Below are 10,797 nucleotides of genomic sequence, written 5' to 3' on the forward strand. Positions count from 1 at the left end.
GAGCGATCTCGTCTGCGAGATCTTGGGTGAGGATGGTTTGAGCGATGGCCATCCCGACGTTGCCGACTCCGACGACGGAGATCTTTGTACATCGGTTTGAAGGGAGAAGAGGAACGGAGTTGTGGATCGGTTTGAAAAAGGCGCTGGTTAGATCTAGACCACTTGGACCTAAGTCACGCAACGATGAAGTTGATGCGTTCTTCTCCATTACAAGAGTAGTTTTTAGGGATTTGATTTGATGATTCTGTTTCTTCTCTCTTCGAATTTGGGTGTGTGCGACCGTGTGAGTGGGAACTGTACCTGTTACTTATAGGGGAGATGACATCACTTTCCACATATCTGTCCTCTAATTCCGAAATTATAAAAGGAAAATAATAATACTATAATTGGTAGTAATTGACATTTGAACCTTTGATTTGTACTTTTAAATTGACAAATTGTTTGGTCCGAATGTAATTTTTAAATACTGTTTGGTCGGAAACAGGGATCAGCACACTGTTTTACCATGTTTTTTTTGGCCTCAACATGGTTTTGCCATTCCCTTAAAAGTTCCTAAATATCATAAACAATTGTTTAAACATAATCAAAATCAAAAAGCAGTTTTTGTTGACATGGTTAAATTATTACTTGCACCGGTCTAGAAACTAGTTTCGAGAAGAAAAGGATAAATGTTTTGGAAGAGTAGTTTTCGCCTTGTCAACAAAGCAAAGTTGACAACTTTGATAGTTTTGACAACCGACAAACGAAGCTTTATTATTGCTAAACTTGGTTTTAATAGTTTGATACCGACAAAGAAATGATATTTTTGGCTAATTGGGTTTTATTTTGTACAACGTAATTACTTCTGATTTCACAAAAAAAAAAAGTATTTATTCTAGGTTGATAATGAGTTCACGGGTGGTACACTGAGACGACGGATGAGTGAAAGAGATGGATTTATTGGTCCTATAAAACTCTCTCCATTCATCAATATTTGCCACTTTGTGATGAGGCAAAGCAGGCATGCATCTTCTCTCCACGATCTCAAGTATCTTCTCTGTTTTTCCCAGATGCATTGCCGCTTCTCTCACCGACGCTTCTCTCACTTCCACTGCTGTAACCAAACACTTCATTCCTATCACCTGTGCCGTGTTACAAAAGCATCCTGATACTATGTCTGATACCATCCTTTCCACATCTTTCAACAGAGTCTCCTCTGTTTCAATGTTTCCTGACTCGTACTTCATCAAAAGGGTTTGGCTTATCCGGTACATAGAGTTTGCTGCCTGAGTCTTGATAGGCCACTGAGAAGGCTTATGCTTCATGCACAGTATCCGATTTCTCTCCCATGACTCTGTAAATTCTTTCTTTGATGTATCCACCAGCTCTTTCAGAACTTCTTGTGATGTTTTTCTTTGTTGCTTGGATAGTTTTCGAAGATCCAAGTTGAGCCATTTATGGTAGAGATAAACTCCTAACCATACTACCTCTGCAGCTTTCCTGCTGTTAACTAACTCTCCTCCGATGTCAAGGACGTTCTCGAACTTGTTGACATAGAACAAGGCCTCGTTTACAGCTTTCACTAATTTCTTCAGCGAGTAAGGCTTGATATTGGGAAGAGCGGCAGCGATACTTGTCAGTGTTACCAATGGAAGGGCCCAACTATTAGGTGGCTCTCCAGAGGCCAGAGAAGCGACCTCGTCGCTGTCAAAATCTCGAATCCCTTCAAATCCTTGTGAGATGGGAGTTGTTGCCTCCAAGAGCTCTATCAAGTTTACAGGTTGTTTCTTCCGACCCTTTTGTATCAAGTGGTCTGTGGCCTCACGGTTGCTCCGTGCCATGTACTCTACCAGCTCCTCCTCTCCTTCAAGATGCAGAACAAATTGTCTCGTTGATGGATTTGAACCCGAGCACTCAGCGTTTGCGACACAATCACTTTTGCAGGTGAAATGAAAACAACATAGCAAGATTCTATTCACACAGTAGACCGTAATGAAACGGAGAAACTTGCTAGCCAACACTATACCATACTGTGTTGCAATACAAACATCAAGTATCCATCGGTTTAAGTCGTGTGCAAGCTTCTCGCTGCGGCGATTATGGAGCATCCAAAGGTTCAAGGGACGTTCTTTCTTCTCAGCGAGACAGTCTACCCAATAACTCTCTACTCTCAACTCGTCTTTCAAACATTTCTTTGTTCTTGATGGACACCTCAAGTTCACTGCCTGAAACCATCTGCTCGCTGGAGCAACGGTTCCTATGGCAACTGCAGCTGCCTGAGAGACTAGAACCAAAGCGGTTGACCATTTGTAATCAGAGTCTCCATTGCAGAACCCTAGTGACCGGGGTTGAAGAAAGTAAGACCGGACCATGGCTTCAGCCAACGTGACTGCACTCAAGAAACAGAGGAAACCAGTGGTGGTGCAAGTAACAGAGCGAGACATCACAAACTGAGGGCTAGAAGTGTGAGCCATCATCCAAAATTTCATCAGATCGTCTTTAAGCTTAGGAACACCTCTTCTTCTCTCTGTATACGAAGGACACTGCTTCAAAGCAAACTCGTATCTCTTCTTGTACTTGAGCTCCAAGAAACGCTTTGTGGTCGGGACTGTGATAGCAGAGAAACTCAAGATCATAAACATTAAAAACATGAGAACAATGACGAGAGCGTGTTCTAGATGGAAAACGTATATGGCTCCTGTACCCAATTGGATACAGATATTAACAACATCGGTGATAACTAGGATCCCTAAAGCCATGAGGTTCATGAGGATATCTTGTGTGACCATGAAACCAAGAGAAGGCATGGAATTAGCCATCACGGTGCAGACGAAGACGCTACTGCTGAGTTTAGCGAGCTGATCTTGGCGACTAGGCATAGAAGTGTTGAGATCCAAGGAGAGTTTGACGCAGACAGAGATAAAAGTGAGAGTGGTGGCGTTAAGAGAGAAGAATTTGCAAGGAAACCAGAACTTACGGTGGCGAAAGCCGTGAATAAGATCGGAAAACATGGCAACTCCACAGATCAGTGAAGCAGCAGAAACGTAGACACCTATCGATGGTAACGGCTTGCTGAACTCTGCGTCGCTTAGATTGCCATGAGAGTCGCAACCCATCACTAGATTTGTCTCACTCTCTCTAGATTCTTATATTTTTTTCTCTGTTTCTTAGTCTCTATAAAGATTGGAGAGAGACTGAGAGAGTCAGAGAAAGAGTTTCAATGTTGATAAAGATTATTGAGAATCTTCAAAGAAGTTACTAGTTTTTTCAACTCAAAGTTAGTAGGTATATAGTATATACTATAAGCTTTGACTTGTCTCAAGTTAGACTCGTTCAAAAGCGAACTGTTTGGTTGCATTCACACAACCATCAAAATTTGACTAGCGAATTCGTGTAATAAATTCTTATACTTTGGAAACGAAAAGTTATTTATGGTGATATACGTTTTTAGCATGTGAAGTGGTTTTTTATTTAAATATACACTATGTTGGAATTATTGTATATGTACCGCTCCAATCATGTTACCACGTAAATGTGGTCTAGAAATTGAGTGAAGACCTTTTGCACGCACTTGGAATTTTCTCCTGTTGTTAGAAATTAGAATCATACCATGCCAATGGAGTTATCACTACAAAAAAAGTGTTGTTTTATATCATTTATTTTAAATAATTGCATCACTTTTAAATGATGTAAAAATAATTTGTATCACTCTAATAAATGATTTATATTTTGTTGATGCAAATAATTTGTATTAGTTTATTTCAAACTGATGTTAATATTCAAAATATTTGTATTGATTTTTGTAATTGATATTAATATGCATCAGTTGCAAAAAGTGATTTATATTTCACATCAATTAATAGAAATGATGTTAATATTTTTGTTTCATTTATAAAAAGTGATGTAAATATTTATATACGTTATAAATAATCGTTGAAAATATTAGGGTTAATTTCATAAATACTTATAATAATTGTATCATTTATAATAAGTGATAGTAATATTTGTTTTTTTTGTTCAAAAGTAATATTTGTATTATTTGGAAAATAACCCAAAAAGAACCGTAATAATTTTTTTTTTTAAATATTAGTTTAAATGTTTTCCGAAATTGCTGTGTTAAATATTGAATCCATTAATTGCTATGTCAAATTTTTATCCTAAAATCACTCCTTTTGAATTGTCATAAAATATTTGAAAGATTTTTCCTATACATAAAAAAAAAATAGAAATAAACAATCACAAACATGATTTAGCATCACATTATTTTTCATCAATCTTAAAAACTTGCATTCTTTCCTTCTGTTTCTTGTCTTCTACTTGTAGTCATGATTATGAACCTTTGAATTATCATTGTAGTTAAAGACATTTATCTGCAAGTTTAGATTACAATCAATGTTCTAAAGTACGGCCTAGGCGGCCGTATATACGGTGACAATACGGTATACAGTGACTCACTGTACCGTTTTTAGGCTAAGCGTGTAACAAATACGGGTTGGTTGAATACGGTTGCTTATACAGCGTATATACCGACGACTATACGGTTAGCGTATATACGGTATTTTTTTTTTTTTTTACCTTCAATCAAGCTATAGATCTATAAATTAATAAAACACTAAGCTTCATTATCGTTTTCTACTGCCGTGACACTTAGGTTGTTTCTCAAACTTTATTCTATATACAGAGAGTCTTTAGGTTTCTTTACTCTTCTTCTCTTGTTTTGATTATATGATTTTTCTTTTTAGGCTTTATCATCTATCGTTGTTGTTTTGTTGGTTAAAGAACTATAATTCTTAATATCGTAAAACTATGTTTGAGTTTGAGTTTTGATATCGTAAAACAGAGTTTTGATATCGCAAAACTCTGTTTTGAAATCGTAAAACAGAGTTTTGATATCGTAAAACTCTGTTTTGGAATCTCACCGCATATTTGTCTTTTGTAATTATTTTCAGAAATTATTCAAGTTCCAATGGATTCTTGTATATAAAGGTTGATACTATTGGTTTGACAATTTTATGAGTATTTTTGCAAAGATTTTGATATTTATTTTGTTTTTATTATATATATTTAATTATTTATATGTAATATATTCATATCTATATATATTTTTAATAAAATATATTTACCGTATATATTCCGTATATACAGCTGCGTATACGGCTATACGCTAAACGGTGGTCCACCGCCCGGCTAGCGCCTAGCGTATTTTAGAACATTGATTACAGTGAAAACAAAAAAATCTAAATTGTAGAATACTTTAACTCAATTAAAATAATAATTGTATGTGTATTCAACAGAAAATTTTAGATTACCTTATTTTTGTCTTCACAAACAGTGAGAACAAATCGACAATTCCCAATTTTCTTTCTCGCCTATGAGCTGCAAAACTGTTTGGGTTGTTTTGTAACATTAACAATGTTCATGATGGATTTGCTGCTTGAGTAATGAACAAAAATGACAAAATACTGAACAATTAGCAGTAGTTATGAAAAGGGAAACTCAAAAACAATAAAATAAAGAAGAGACCAGAAAGAATATATGTTTACAAAGGCTGAAAGAATTGAGAGAGATCTGATACAAGCAATATTTTTGGAGATAATATAGTAGCATTAAGGATGGTTGTGGGCAAATAAAAAAGATGGTGGGTGAGAAAAGAAACAAAATCAGAAAAAATCTTATATGTTTTGATATTTTTAAAAAGAAAATTCATGAAATTAGTGTTGACAGTTATAAATATTTTATCTTACGCGACCCGTTCGCACAGTTCCGCATTTAGCTATCTATGTTAACAATATTCCTTCGCATTGGCTTGTTTGAGCCAATCTTATACCCTTTGTTGGCAAAAAAAAAGTTATAAATATTTTATTTAAAAAGATCAGTATCTAAAACAATCTACGTTTGTGAATGAGAAACCCAATTATTAGGTTAGCTAATTAAGATTTGTAATAATCTGAAGATAAAAAACAATACAAACAAAAAAAATTATTTTTAGTTTTATTAGATTTATAATTTTCGTGTATAATAATTAGGATTCAATTTTTGTATATATATTTTCTAAATTACGTTATTTTTTTCAAAAAGTATATTTAATTTATTAATGCTATCAATGTAATTTATTTTAGCATCAGTTTTTATTGATGTAAGTTTTGTTTCGTTTAAAAAAATGATTTTACAAAAAATGAATAAATACATCAATTATCTAAATGATGTAAATTTATATTTTATATCGATTATTGAAAAGTGACACAATATAATAAAAATTGAATCAATTTTAATTAATTGATGCTAAAATAGATAATTATTATATCAGTTATAATAATTGATGCTAAGTCAATATATATTTGCTTCACTTGTCAATAAATAATTTAATATTATATCATTTTGTTTTGTGATACAATTTAAGTGTATTAATGCTCATAATGTGAGTCATTTAACTTATATTTTCTTTTTCTCACCCTCAATATCCATTATTTTATCTAGTAAGGCTTCGCTCTTTTCGTTCTTATCTAACAAGTGTGGGAAGATATAACACCATTCCAGACGTCATATATCTTGAACTCCGACATTAAATAAAGCCTTTGGTCCCTCTGTATTATGATGATTCACAAAATTGACTTTACATCAGTTTACAGCGCGCGTCTGTGTGATTTTTATGATTTCATGGAATATAAAACGACAAAAGGTTACAAATAAGCTAATTAACTTGGAAAAGATGATAGAGGTGTGAGGTGGTAAAGACAAATAAAGAGGAAAAAAGTGGGAAAACCAGGTAGCTACCAATTGACTAAGCTGTACTTGTTAGTGGTAATATGCTCTGTGGGTGGAGTTGAGGTGGGGAGGAGAAGATGTTTGCCCGGCAAATAGGACAAGAGGAGTGGGAGGAGGAGAGCCACTTCTGGATGCAATGAACGTGGAATCCATGTTTGCATCTGTCCAACACGCGTAGGGTGTCACCATCTTGGAATTCAGACAAACAAATGATGCACTCTGCTTCAGTGCCTGCCAAGTTCATTCCGGGGGAGTAGACAAGTGTCGGGGAAAGTTCCGAAAGGGAGGTCTCATCAGGGTCAGGATCAGGTTTAGGGTCATGTTGTAGGACTGGACGGAGGCAACAACGGATGGCAGCGTGGAGAGAGAAAACGCAGACGAGAGAAGAGAAGATGATGATGAGGAGGATCGAGGCGTTGGCGGCAAAGTCATTGGAATGAGAGTAAGGCTTCCAGCCACAACTCTGGGACGTACATGTAGAGGTAAGTTGGGGTTGGGGATCAGATGATAATAGCAGCCGCATTGGATCAACTCAGGCAAGTTCTTACAAAAAACCTTCATGTCTTGTTGTGTTTTATAGAGAGAATGAACCAAAAGAGAGAGCATTAAAGAGAAGAGGACACACAAACCAGAGTGTGGCATTGGTCTTATTTTTTGAGGAGGGAGACGTGGATATGTCCAGAGAAAGGGACCACTTGAGTTTATGAAGGATATGGATTGGTGGTGAACTGATACATCGATCTGTCATTGCCATTTATATATAGACCAGATTCTTCATGATAATGCTTTCCCCTTCTGTCAAGGCAACTCTACAGTTCCCTTTTTTTTCTTAAAATCTTAAATGCTCAATTGCTCATTTAGTTTCTATCTTTATCCTAAACACTTTATCTTTGACGATATTGTGAGTTAAAATATTTGAACTTCTCTCATACACATACTAGTCCAGCCAGTTACGTGTTCTATTCACATTTCAACTCTTATTAACTCATTCCTTATTACTACTACTCTTCCATTTCCGTCTGTACCTATCACCTAACTAACATCTTTAAGTCTTTTACATCTACGCAAGAAGCAATTGTAGGAAGCAGTGGCTCTCACTGGTAGACTTTAGGTTCTACATGGACCAACGCCAACTCCACTCTTTCCATCTTATTAATTATTGGTTCGAATGTAAGCTAATACTCCTTCTATTTCACAAAAATATCATTTTAACATAATCCACACAAATTAAAAAACTATATTAATTTATATTTTATCATTTATTAATACACTAAAATAATTCGTTTTTTATTAATAAGCTCAAATAATAGAGAAAAAAAAGAGATTTAAACTTAAAAACTGCATCAAAAACATAAATATCAAAATGTCATTCTTTGTGAAATAGAGAAAGTAATTAATTACATCATTAGTGATTTAATGATTTGAATAATCAAAATTACAAAATTCAAATAAACACAAAAAATGCCGTTAAAATTCTTAAGCCCATAATTAGGCCCAATTGAGACAAAAAAAAAAGTCAATTTTAGAACAGAGAAAAGACAAAAGATACGAAATTTGAAAAGAAGAGAGTGAGAGTGGGACATTGGGGAAAGAGGAGAAACACTAAATTCCCTCTGCTTCTTCTTCTTCCCTCAAATTCGAAATCACAGATCCTATTCTTCAAAACCTTCCATTTGAAAAATGGCATCTCGCTACAATTCCTACGATTCTAGATCATCCGTATCTTCCTCGATTCGCTCAGATCTATCTCCCTCAGACGAATTCAAATCGAACAACAACAAGCCAGTTTCATCCAAGGCCATTGTCAGATCCAAGTCTTCCTACTTAACCAAAACAACCAAACCCGATGGTAATCCTGGAAACCTCACTTGCATGATGAAGAAGCTGATGGAGATGAAGAAATCTAATCCCAAGAGCAAGAGGGTCGAGCTTGTGATTCCCGAGGAACTCAAGAAAATTGATACTGTTAGAGGAGGAGGAGGAAAAGGGAAGAGTACATTGGGGACATTGCAGAGGAAGCTATTCGGGAAGGAGAACAAGGTGAAGGCTTTGACAGAGGTTAAAGGTAACACTAGGACTCTCTCTATGGTTCTTAGAAGCGAGAGGGAGCTACTGAGCATGAGCAAGGACCAGGAGGTTGAAATCTCTGAGTTGAAATTGCAGCTTCAAGACAAGAACCGAGAAGTAATATCTTCTTTCCCCTTCTTAGTTTAGGGTTTTCGAATGTGTCTGTGTTAGAAAAGGTTTAATTTTGTATTAAATTAAGCTTTTTTTTTTTTTTTTTGTAGGTTGAGAAGTTGAAGGATCTCTGTCTGAAGCAAAGGGAGGAGATAAAGTCACTGAAGAGTGCAGTTCTGTTTCCTGATGCGATGAATAGCCAAATCAGCCAAATGCAGGAGCTGAATCAGGCTAGGCAGATCATTCCTAATCTTCAAAAGCAGGTCATTTCACTCAATGGCCAGCTCCAATGTATTGCTCAAGATCTTGCTGAGGTAATTTTCTCTCTTTAACTAGTGCATATGCATGTAACCGCTCTGGTGGGACTTAGAAGCTGAGTATATTGTAAACTGAGTTGTGGGAAGTTTATTCAGGGCATTGTTGTAGCAACAGTCCAGTGTTCTATATAGCTTTTTAGTATTCTCTGATAAGAAACTGAATTAACACATCTTTGTCAGGTGAAGGCGAACAAGTGTATGTCAGAAAGCTGTTACTGGCAAGCACAGACTTCTTCCTATGATTCACTGGTAAGCAAAATAGGATCAAGATTAGGAACTTTGAAGAGCCTTAAGTTTGGTACCAACAAATTCTTGGCAAGAGGGTCTTACTAGAACTTAATGCATATCAGGAATTTAGCTCAGGAAGCCCTGATGGATTGGCTTTAGAAGATCTAAATCCATGTCTAACCCCTTATACCAAGAAGAAGCCTAAGGTACTTGCATTTTAGCTTTGAGGGACAAAGCTCAGGTTGTTTGGTCACTGGCTCACAAGACAGAACTCAATAGAATTGATTTTACGATATATCGTGCAGGAGTTTGAGAGGGTTGATTCAGCAGAAGAGAGCTTATCAGGGAGAAGCACTATAACAACAACAGGAGGTAACCTCAAATCGAGTGCAAAAAGTGTAAAGCTGTCAAGGAGCTCAGAGAGAAAGGCAGGGCGGAGATCAGAAGAGAGCAAAGGATGGTATAGTGGTGGGAGAATGTTTTAAGGTAAAAAAAGAAAAGAAAAGAAGAAAATAGTGCCTCATAAGGTAATCCATTTTTTTTTCCCACTTGATGTGTTATGTCTCTTGCTCTTAATCTCCGGAGAGTAGTATGATTTTGGTAGAACCATCTGGAGCCATGATCCACGGTTGAGTTGAATAAGAGAAGAGTGTTATGTGTAAAATATAAGTCATTCAAAGTAAGTTAATGGTACTAGTTGGTGAGGAGAGAAAATATTTTGGCACTTTCATACACACATATTAAAAAAAAAAAAATTCAATATTCTGTTCAAAAAAAAGTTGCAATATTCTAATTTTTGACAAAAATTGCAATATCAATTTTTAACCATTCTTTATTATAATTTTAATTGGTAAATTGGGAGACAAACATGAGATTTACATTGAAAACTAAAAACATGTATTTTTAATTTTTTATGAAACAAAACAAAAATCTAAGACATGGATTTCGCGACATGTCGCACCATCATAGATCATCAAATCAACCTCTTTTTCCTTTCCTCCCTCCTCTTTACCCGACAACTCCCAGTTTTTCTTCTTTTTCTCATGCTCAATATCATTTATGGCCATGTTTCCTCTATGACTATCCTTATTTGTTATGTTACTCATCAATTCTGATATCCAGTTGACGATGTCGTAGGTTCAAGTGATGAATTAGTCGTTTGTTTTACTGATACACTAGGATTTAACCTGTGCACGTGGTACACCACAGGACAATTATTTAATTTTATTTATAATGATGTTTGATTTTAACAGTATTTAATTTAGTAATAAAATTATATATTTTTAACTTTTAGTATTTTTATATTTAAGGAGTGATACAATTATTCTTA

At 35.4% G+C, this 10,797-nt stretch overlaps 3 protein-coding genes and 1 pseudogene across 4 annotated transcripts; 1 reads left to right on the forward strand and 3 right to left on the reverse strand.

The window, feature by feature from the left end:
- The window catches only part of LOC104723375, a 1,572-nt pseudogene extending 1,177 nt beyond the window's left edge, over positions 1 to 395 (reverse strand).
- On the reverse strand, positions 779 to 3,393 carry LOC104723376. Of its 2 annotated transcripts, XM_010441731.2 has the most exons (2): positions 1,222 to 3,393; positions 1,024 to 1,093 (listed from the first exon to the last, which is right to left on the reverse strand). In XM_010441731.2, the coding sequence occupies exons 1-2, from the start codon at positions 3,093 to 3,095 to the stop codon at positions 1,024 to 1,026; spliced, it is 1,944 nt and encodes a 647-aa protein (XP_010440033.1). In that variant the 5' UTR covers positions 3,096 to 3,393. The 2 variants fall into 2 exon arrangements, with proteins under 2 accessions (XP_010440032.1, XP_010440033.1); XM_010441730.2 differs by having other exon boundaries at positions 779 to 3,388.
- Positions 6,542 to 7,434, reverse strand: LOC104723378 (RING-H2 finger protein ATL79). Its single transcript, XM_010441732.2, has one exon. It carries the CDS (start codon positions 7,265 to 7,267, stop codon positions 6,761 to 6,763), a length of 507 nt encoding a protein of 168 aa, XP_010440034.1. The 5' UTR covers positions 7,268 to 7,434; the 3' UTR covers positions 6,542 to 6,760.
- LOC104723379 lies at positions 8,425 to 10,213 on the forward strand. The gene is made up of 5 exons (XM_010441733.2): positions 8,425 to 8,928; positions 9,033 to 9,236; positions 9,420 to 9,488; positions 9,590 to 9,673; positions 9,773 to 10,213. Exons 1-5 carry the CDS (start codon positions 8,425 to 8,427, stop codon positions 9,950 to 9,952), a joined length of 1,041 nt encoding a protein of 346 aa, XP_010440035.1. The 3' UTR covers positions 9,953 to 10,213.

This window comes from Camelina sativa, chromosome 11 (assembly GCF_000633955.1).
Source record: "Camelina sativa cultivar DH55 chromosome 11, Cs, whole genome shotgun sequence".
NCBI classification, from domain to species: Eukaryota; Viridiplantae; Streptophyta; class Magnoliopsida; order Brassicales; family Brassicaceae; genus Camelina; species Camelina sativa.

Excerpts from the sequence above, each read along its gene's own strand:
- LOC104723376 (XM_010441730.2), bottom strand. The coding sequence starts at position 3,095 with ATGGGTTGCGACTCTCATGGCAATCTAAGCGACGCAGAGTTCAGCAAG.
- LOC104723378 (XM_010441732.2), bottom strand. The coding sequence starts at position 7,267 with ATGCGGCTGCTATTATCATCTGATCCCCAACCCCAACTTACCTCTACA.
- LOC104723379 (XM_010441733.2), top strand. The coding sequence starts at position 8,425 with ATGGCATCTCGCTACAATTCCTACGATTCTAGATCATCCGTATCTTCC. Across the intron at positions 8,929-9,032 it reads TTCAAGACAAGAACCGAGAA|GTTGAGAAGTTGAAGGATCT; the intron begins GTAATATCTTCT and ends TTTTTTTTGTAG. Across the intron at positions 9,489-9,589 it reads CTTCTTCCTATGATTCACTG|GAATTTAGCTCAGGAAGCCC; the intron begins GTAAGCAAAATA and ends AATGCATATCAG.